Source organism: Stenella coeruleoalba (assembly GCF_951394435.1).
Source record: "Stenella coeruleoalba genome assembly, chromosome: 20".
Taxonomy (NCBI): Eukaryota; Metazoa; Chordata; class Mammalia; order Artiodactyla; family Delphinidae; genus Stenella; species Stenella coeruleoalba.
Window position 1 is genome coordinate 13,232,339 of NC_137166.1, and position 9,474 is coordinate 13,241,812.

The window sequence follows — 9,474 nt, forward strand, 5'->3', positions numbered from 1 at the left end:
CCCAGGGTCTGGAGGCCAGGTCGGGCTGCCCACTGACTGGGGATGGGCGCTCCACTGCACTGCCTCTCAGGGGGCACTGCCCACCGCCTCAGAGCGGAGGAGCAGGGAAGGGCCAGCCAGGAGGCAAGCGGGGCCTATGTGCACTTGGCCCCATTTTCCTGCACCCCTCCCTCTCTCTCTCCTGCTCTGTCCCACTCTTTGGCTCTCTTTTCAGATTGAGACATGGCTCGGGAGCCCAAGCCCGGCCCTTCCCGGCCAGGCCAGAAGAGGCCATGGGGCAGAGCCATCTCCTGGTGAGTCTGCCTGGGGTTGCCTACCGGGGAGGGAGTCTGATCACCAGCTTGTTTGGGGCTCTGGGCTCCCCTGAGACAGAATGAGAACCCCAGGAGGCTTGCTCAGTGTGCTGTCCGCCCAGCCGGCCAGGCTGCTCGTCTTACTCTCTGTGGTACCAGAGGAGGTCCGGTCTCCCTTGGCCACAGGTTTTGTCTGTAAACTGGGGGGGGTGGGGGGGGGGTGCGTGGAGGGGGGTCAACCCAGCTCATTCCAAGGCCCCTTCTAGCTGACACAACCCAGCCACCCTCCTGCTGGTGATGCCCTCTCCTCTCGCCTGGACCCGGGGGTGTGAGTCCTCCAAGGGGAGCCTCACCTGTGGGGTGCTCGGGGGCTTTTTCTGGGTATACATGTTTGGGAAGTAGACAATGGGAACCCTTCTGGATGAAATCTTCCCTTTAACTTGGAAAGCTTCAAGGAATTTTAAAGAAACCTTTAAACATGTTTAGAAAGGAGCTCACCAACTTCTGCCAGCCAACGTGCCATTTTCACAGGCGTAACCAGAGTGTGTGTGAACCGGTGGCCCCTTAGTCCCCTCAGCTGGGAGCCTGTGATGTCTGTGATCAGCTCCTGGCCTGTCTGTGGGCATTTGAGTGGTTTCTGTCTTGCCAGTGGGGGAGGCAGGAGGCAGTGGGTCAGGTGGTTGCTGTTAGGTACAGCACTGTGTAAACAGCCTGCTGCCGAAGGTTCTGGTTTCTTTTGGGTTTTTGTTTGTTTGTGGGGGTTTTTTATAATTTTTTTATACTTAATTACTTTTCTTATTTATTTACTTATTTTTGGCTCTGTTGGGTCTTCGTTGCTGCGTGCAGGCTTTCTCTAGTTGCGGTGAGCTGGGGCTGCTCCTCATTGCAGTGTGTGGGCTTCTTACTGCAGTGGCTTGTCTTGTTGCAGACCATGGGCTCTAGGAGAGCAGGCTTCAGTAGTTGGGGCACATGGGCTCAGTAGTTGTGGTTCACGGGCTTAGTTGCTTCCACGGCATGTGGGATCTTCCTGGACCAGGGCTCGAACCTGTGTCCACTGCATTGGCACGCGGATTCTTAACCACTGGAACACCAGGGAAGTCCGGTTCTGGTTTCTTTTGGGTCTCATCTCCTCAGAAGTGCGATGGCAGGAATGGGTAGGGGCTACTCTGAGAAGCCTCTGCACCTCCAGGCTGACCTCGAGAGTCATTAGGCCAAATCTCTCCCTGCCTGCGGCAGCCAGGTCTACATCATCTTTGCCGGCATGGACTGCTTTTTCACTGTGTTGTTTTGGGCTGATGAGTAGATGTGTACTCGTAGTTTTTTAAGCTTGCGTTTCCTCAGTGATGCTGAACTGCATATGCGGTGTGTTGGTTTGCCTCGAGTCTTGTGCGTGAGGCTCTCATCTGGGAGTTGATATGGTTTGGTAAATATCCGTCTGATGGGAGGTAAGTGGTTTCTTCCCATAGTTCTCTGCTGTGCTTTTTCACACGGCCGCTTTGAGGCTGGGTTAACCCTTTCTCAGTTCTTCAGTTCCAGTTGCCTTCTCCAGATTTCATGTCGCCCCACCCCCTTGCCTAGCAGGCTCGGACCCAGTCCTGTAGGTGCAGGTGGGAGAACAGGGAAGCAATGGGGAGTGATGCCAGCTGTCCTGCAGGAGCTCAGATTCCATTCGGAGGGGTGCCTGGCATTCAAGGCCTGGGGCAGGGGTGGCTTCCTTAAGACCCATGTGTCCCTAGGGGACTCCAGTGGGGAGAATGAAACCCTTCTCTGGGGACTAGGGCAGCATGTCTGGAGCAGCAGCAGGCTGTTGCTGTGGCTTTGGCCCCTTTGGATAGTCACCCAAAGAGGGGTGGTTCGGGATGGGGTTCTGGTGGCCCCTGAGTTGTTGGATGACTTCTCTATGAGAACTGGTCAAGTCCAGGCCTTGTGTCTTGGGTCTCAAAATGGCATTTGTCAACCTGGAGGGAAAGGTTTGTGGTGGAAGGATTGCCCCAGGTCCCCTCCCCCCCCACCTCCCCCCACTTGGCCCCTGACGACACTGAGGGAGGTGGCTTGACCTCTGCCCACAGAGTCATACTGATGGTGCATTTTATTTCTCTTACTGTGGGAAGTCCCCTTGCACTGTAATCATTAGCCCAGACCAGGGGACAGATGTGACTGCAGACCCTGTGTGACCAGGCCACTGCCCCTTAGGAAGAGAGAATCAAGGTCACACACCCAGGGCACAGGCCTCAGCCCTGGCTGATGACTGGGGGCAGGGGCAGAGCAGGGATGACCCCAGACCGGGAGGGACCCTCTACCTACAGCAAGCTGGAGCAGCGAATACCGCCTAACCTCTAACCCGCAAACTCATCCTGCCTTTGTCTCAACTCCGGTAGCTCCCGAGTCTGTGCTCAGCAGTCAGTGAATTACCATTCCTTTACCATTAATTTTTAGGTACTCTAAGAAGTCATTTTAGGAAAAAAAGTGAGGAAGAGGTGTTTAAAGAAAAGTGTGCTTCTTGCATTGGCTGGGAATTGAACCCTGGCCTCCCACGTGGCAGGCAAGAATTCTACCACTGAATCACCAATGCTGTTGTAGAATAGGGTTCATCGAGGTAGCTCAGGAGGTCGGCTACTGGTCTCTCCCCATCTCCCTCCCCTCCCCTCCAGCTGTCTGATCTCTGCTGAGGTTTCAACCCAGTCAGGGAGAGGGGGCCCCCATGGCCAACCCAAGGCGGGCCAGACAAGCGAGAATTTTCCCGGAGTGGTCATGCTCAGCTGAGACTCGTAACCTTGAGCTCTGTCCTGGCCCCCAGCTGTCCCAGCTTGGTCGTTGCCAACCCTCAGGGGGCTGCCTGTTTCCTGCACCATGCCCCGGACCCCGACCCCAACCCCAGAGCGCCGAAGGGATGGGTACCTGCCCTCCCGCACTCCACTGGCTCGCTTTCCTTTCTCCAAGGATGGGCCTCCCACCACTGGAATCAACATCCGAGCGGCTCCTGGGCCGCCCACCAGACTTCCTGAGGCCAGAAAGCGGGGACGGGGGTGGCCGGAAATCTCATCCACAGGCTTGGGGACCTCACGGCATGAAGGGGAAGGGGCCCCTAATGTTCCCTATTCCGCTCCGGTGGCTTCCATAGGCCTTGCCCCTCATCAGCTGGGCCTGAGCGGGTGGTGTGGGCGCACAGTCCCAGAAAGTTATTTCAGAAACTTTACTGCCCCCAGCTTGCAGCCCCTCTCCTCCCCCTCAACTCCTCACTTGCCTTAACTGAAGCCTCAGGCTGCACCCGAACTGCCTGCAGCTGTATCCCCACAGGATATTCCTGCCCAAGCCAGACCCAGCTGTCCCTCTGCACCCATCTTCCCTTCCCTCCTAGGCACCAGTTCCCTGGAGGTGCATGGTGCATGAGAGCAGGCGTGAGGCCAGGCAGTGACAGCCTGGGACCTTCCAGACTCAGCCTCTCTCCCAGGGCCTGGAGCGAAGGGAAGGTGGCCTGGGCACGGCCCTTAACCCCCACTGTCTGGCCCTGCCAGCGCTGAGCCCTGCATCCTGGCGATTCCCACGCAAGGATTAAAGGCTCTCTCCGTGGCTTTGAGCCCTGACTTAATTCTTCCCTTTCATCCTTTGCCAGACTAAGAACCAGAATAAGATCAGCAGTGCCTGGGTCAGGCAGAGGAGCCTTTGGACAGCCCAGACCTGGCTGGCCAGAAGCCTGTGGGCAATCGCCCCCTCCTGCCACCTGGAGGCACCCGGAACGTGCCCCTAACAGAGGCCAGCTATGGGGAAGCTGGTTTGCTGTGGTCTCCCAAAGTGACCTTGGTCAAGTCCCTAGGGGCTCTTATGGTGAAGAATCCTGGGATTCTAAGAAAAAGCTGCATACATCAGTTTCTCCAAATTAAACTGGAGTCGAGGCAAGGATTCTGGCCCTGGACAATGACCCTTTCCTCATTTATCTCTATTTCAACAGCAACTATGACCTGGATTACAAGCTGTACAGGGAAGATGTCCCCTACAGGTAGGTGGGTCCTGCCCCCTCAGTCCTCTGGGCAAGCAGGTGGGGCTAGTTGGCCTGACTCCCTCTCCATCCTGTCCATAGGGTGTATGAATACCAGAGGATCCCTCCACTAATCAACCGTGTCCCTATCAAGATCCGGAGGACCCATATGGGCATGGGGGTCAAGAGCAACTTCAGTCCCCACAAGGCTCCCAGGAACAGTCAGCTGACCCCCAAGATAAAGCGTGAGTGAGGGAGCACAGCCCTCAGCTGCAGGGCTAGGGGAGAACTGGGAGGCCCTTAGCAGTGAGGGTGGGTTCAGGAGTCCTCGCAGCACTGCCCTCTGCCTCCTGAACCTGATTGATACCAACTCTGACCCCTCTCCCAGCAGTCCAGACTGAGGAGCTGCACTCCATCAGGGGAGAGCTGAGCCAGATCAAAGCCCAGGTGGACCACCTGTTGGACAGTGTGGAGCGCATGGACCAGCAGAGGGACCAGCTTTCAGGTCAGGTCCCCCCAGGCGTGGGCCCAGGCCACACCCTTAGCAGGCTCCAGGTTTTCCCACTCCTGAAGGTACCAGGGGGTCCTGCCTCCAGCTTTCCCTGGGTGCAGGGCTCCTCCTCACCCTCCCTGGAGTTCACTTCCCCCTACTCCCTCTGGGTATCTCTGTGGCTTGAGGACCTTTTTGGCTTCTAGATTGTTCTATGACCCCCACCCACTCAGCAGCTGTCTGGAGCCAGAGCAGTGTCCCAGCCCATCCCCATCTTGTCCTCTCGAGCCCTAGATTCCCTAGATCAGTGCTGGGCATCAAGTGGCATCTTTGGGGTTAGCTGGGGCCTTCAAATCTATCCACTGACCAGTGACTCTCCCTGTGCAGGGACAGAGGACTGTGAACAGAACAGGGGCTCTGGAAGTAAAGGCTCCTCATGCAGAACCACTGATCCCCAGCAGGAGCCCAGGGGCCAGAGGGCCCATCCAGAGGCGGACAGCTTCCAGAACACAGACCTGGAGAAGGCAGTGAGTGGCCTGGCGCTTCCCCCCATTCTCACCCTCCTTGTGGTCTCTCTGTGAGCAAAGGAGGGACTTGGGTTTGCGTGGGAGACCACAATGGTGGTTGCAGGGAGGCGTCTGACTTCCATCACAGCCAATGCCCAGGAGAAGATGGGGCCCTGCCCTGTTTTTTCTCCCCTCCTGATTTGGGCTTGGTCGGCTCAAATGGACCAGGGGCTACAGCTGGGCAGCTGAGCCAGTTCTGGGCTGAAATACCATCTCCTCCTGGAAGGTGGGTGGGGAGGGGGCTTTGAGCATTGCACAGGGAATATCACAGATGTGCCCCATAGCCCCAGATCCCTTGCCCAAAAACCATCTGGTAAGCCTGCCCCTGCCCACCTGCTACCCCAGAGTCTTTGGGCTGTCTTGCATTGTACCATACTCCCCAGGAAAGCTGGAGCACACTGACCTTCCTGGACTGAGAATATCCAAACCTGGATCTGATAACAGCCTTTTGTGCAGCTTCAAAGGGCCCAAATGTTCCCTGCCCTACCATTTCCTCCTCTCCTATTGGTGGTCCCTGAGATGGGCCAAGCCCCTACTGTTGCTAGGGCCACCTCAGCAAGGCTGGGGCTGCTGGGGGGTTAGTAGTGAGGAGCTTCCTCTCCTCCACTTGCCTAGCTCTGGCCTGTGGGCTCCAGGGGACACTTACTGCTGCCCAAGACTGTATCACATCTAGGAAAAGACTGGGGTAGGTGCAGAAAATGCCTTCTTCTGTCTGGTGGTCCTGGGTCCGTTCCCAAGTCTCAGGAAGAATCTACAGTAGCACTGAGATGTCAAAGCTGCCAAGAAAGGGAGGTGGGGGTGAGAGACTGGGAGTTGTTAGCAGATGGCCCTCCCTTTCCCAGCCATTCCACACCTCTCAGCCCTTGGGACTAGAGTCCTGCTTCTGCTTCTCCTACAGGTGAAGAATCATGCAGCAGACCAGGAAGACAGCCAGTAGAAGGTTGTAACCCCTCCAGGCTCATCAGCTCCAGGCACCTTCCCTAGTGGTTCCTTTCCTTGCCTTGACTGATTTTCCAAAGGCCTCTCAGTGGCACCCATGCAACCCATTCTGGAGCAAGGGCAACAGAAATGGAGGCACGGCTCAGCCAGACCATCCAGGAAGCCTCCCCCCAAGTGCTGGCTTTAGCTTTGGTCATGTTTCCAGATGACAGTCTGGGGACTGGCAGGGAAGGGAAGAGGCTGCAACTGCCCAGCACCAGCTCACCATTCTTAGAAAGCTGAGGCCCACTCATCAAAGGGGCAGCTGGACGGGGCCCACCTGGGAGCACCATCAGCCCTCTCTCACTGCAGGGACTGTTGCAGCGGCTCTTCTCCCTCTCAAAGCCCCCAGTCCTGTCTGGGTGTCAATAGGGGTATCCTTTTTGTGTCATTTCTGTCTTGTTTCTTGCTGATGTGATACCATGTATTTCAGATCTGCTTTGGAAATATGTATTATGCCACTGGGGGGAAATAAAATTTATATTTTTTTCCTCTTGATCAGGGGTTCTCGGTGTGGTCTCCAAGCCTTATTCTGGCCCTTTGGCTGTCCCAGGCCAACCCTTCCTAGAGAAGCTGAGCAGGCCCGAGACACACAAGCTCAGAAGCTCACACCAAGCCAGGGCAGAAAGGGCACCAAGCTGCCCTGCTTTTCTCCAAACCAGACCTGAGCACAAACCTGCAGGGCTCAGGAGCCACAAAGGGAAGATCTTACCCTTGTGGTCAGACAGGCCAGCTCTGCCCTACAAAATGGCCAGACTCCATCTCCAACATCCAGAAACTCTCACTCCTGGCAATTCAAGTGCCCTCTCCCAGGAGCCAAGACTAGATGAGGGACCCAGGACACATATAATGCTGTCCCAAGCCCTGGACACCAGGAGTCCGAGAACACACTACCCAGCTCGGAAGAGCCTTGCTCTCTTAAATCCTGTATCAAGAACAACAGAATTTTTCAGATATAAAGGAGTTTTTGTTTTAGCTCAGATATTAAGTGGGAAAGCACAGGCCCCTGGTCCATTCTCTCAAAAGCAGCCCAATAATATAGGAGGGGGTCACTGGCTGGCCTGCATACGGTCCATCCCTTACGAGACACTAGCTCCAGGTTCCACTTTCCAGGTAAGTCCAGCTGAAGTCCTTTCCAACTTGGGGGGGGGGGGGGTCAAGCTGCATTCGCAGGTTTCTTCACCTGAGTCGTGGCTGGGAGCCAACTCAATTCGAAAAGTTCCTTTAACGGAACAGTATTTTAAAATATCATCCCAATACAGCTGTCCAGTGCATCAGTTCTGAGCTCGCCTCCCTAGATCCTCTCCCGTGCTCCGAGTTCTCAGCTTGGCGCACGCAGTCTGCAAGCCGACGGCGCAGGTCCTTTCGGGGACAGCGGCAGCTGTCCTCGGCGTCCGTCCTTGCTCAGGGTTCTGCTTCAGGGCGGCGTGGCGGCGCCCCTCCGGCGGGCGGCCCGTACTAAGCACTGCTGCAAAACGGGGTAGAGGCGCTGGCAGCCCTCGAGACCCAGGCGCACGGCCTCCGCCCAGCTCTCGGTCGGGCCGCCCTCCCCGCTGCCCAGCAGGCCGGCCACCTGGTTGAGCACCGGCATAAGCGCCACGGTGAGGCCGGCGGCGGCGCGTTCCTCCTCTAGCAGCGTGGGGTCCAGCAGCCAGGTGGGCTCCGGCCCCGGCGCGCGGCTTAAGCCGCAGCCCACCACCAGGTCGTACATCTCGATGCCCGCGTCGGCCAGGGCGATCGCGGCAGCCGTGAGCGCGGCGGCCAGAGCCGAGCCGCCGTCCTCGAGCAGCAGCGCCGACACCTCGAGCTGCGCGCGCGGGTAGCGGCCCAGGCGCACGGCCGGCTCGAGCGCCTCCTGCAGCGCCAGCGCCAGCTCACGCTCCTCGCTGCCACCCGGGGGAGCGCGGCGCCGGCGGCCCGAGAAGGGCGCGCGGCGGAAGTCGCAGAGCAGGCGGCCCCGCAGCGCGGCCGGGGTCTCGCCGCCCGCTCCGGCCGGGCCGCCACCGCGCTCACCGCCCTCTACCTGGCGTGGGCCGGACACTGCGCACAGCACCTTGGTGCCTCCCGCCTCCAGGTAGGCCGAGCCCTTGGCCTGGCTCAACAGCCCGGCGCGCGCGTACACAGGCCGGAGCCGCGTCGGGTCGCGAGCGGCCGGCACCTCGTCCTCGTCGGTCGCGTACAACTGCGGCGGCTGCGACTCCTCGGGCCCGCGGATGCGGCGGTTGTCCCCGGGCATGGCGGCATCTGGCGCACGAGTCCCCTTCACCCGTCGGCCCGGCCTCGCGCGCCGGCTCTTCCGCCCGCTCAAAGCCGCGCGCTCGCGCGAGGGCTGTCGGGATAGCGGCAGGCCGCCCCGCACCGCCCCCTGCCGCCCCGGAGGGAGAACGGCGAGCGCTGCAGAGTCCTGGGGCCGCCGCAAGGACGCCCAGAGCTCGGTGGATGGATGGACGGATGTACCGGGCAGGCCTGCAGAAGTGGCACCTAGGCCGGCTCGGCTGACCTCTAGCCTTTGCGCTCAGGACGTAGGGCTTCTTCCTTTCACTTGTGAAGCTGTAATTATTTTAATTTTGCACTTATGTGTGTGACTGTTTTATCCATGTTCCCCACTGCCTTGCCCAAGAGGGCAGTGACCTTCTGTCTTAGTCACTCCTGTACTGTCAGTGTCCTGGCTGGCATAAACGCTTGTCGAGTGAATGAATGGAACTACGTCTCTCCTGCCCTGGATTGTGTGAGCTCTTTGTATCCCTAACACTCCTCACCTGGCATGCACATATTGCAGCCAAGGGCCTCAGCACCCTCCGTCTGCTTTTCATACTCCTCACCCCCAGGCCTTGTGACTGCTGGCCTCTGCTTCTTCTCTCAGCATAGACCTGCTTTTCCTCCTCCCTCAAAGTCCGCAGGCCTGAGAATGACCCAGGGCCCCAGAGCCAGCCTGCTGTACTCAGGGGACATGAAATCAGCCAGAGCGGGCACAACCAAGTACTGTACACTACTACCAAACCCAACTGTCTTCAGACTTGGGTGAATGAACACAGAACCAGGTCAGAGTCTCCACCCTCACTGTCCAAGTGAGGTCCTGGAACCAGGAATGACATGGCAGTCAAAGGAGTGGGGGGAGGCAACTGATGTACCCTAAACACCTCCTATACCAAAGAATGCCTCTGACCTCAC

General features: G+C 58.2%; 1 protein-coding gene across 1 annotated transcript; it reads right to left on the reverse strand.

Moving 5' to 3' along the window:
* Positions 1 to 7,284: 7,284 nt before the first annotated feature.
* Positions 7,285 to 8,643, reverse strand: EXOSC6 (exosome component 6). The gene has a single exon (XM_079907578.1). The coding sequence runs from the start codon at positions 8,537 to 8,539 to the stop codon at positions 7,721 to 7,723; it is 819 nt and encodes a 272-aa protein (XP_079763704.1). The 5' UTR covers positions 8,540 to 8,643; the 3' UTR covers positions 7,285 to 7,720.
* Positions 8,644 to 9,474: the final 831 nt, after the last annotated feature.

Coding starts and splice junctions, on each gene's coding strand:
- EXOSC6 (XM_079907578.1), bottom strand. CDS start 8,539: ATGCCCGGGGACAACCGCCGCATCCGCGGGCCCGAGGAGTCGCAGCCG.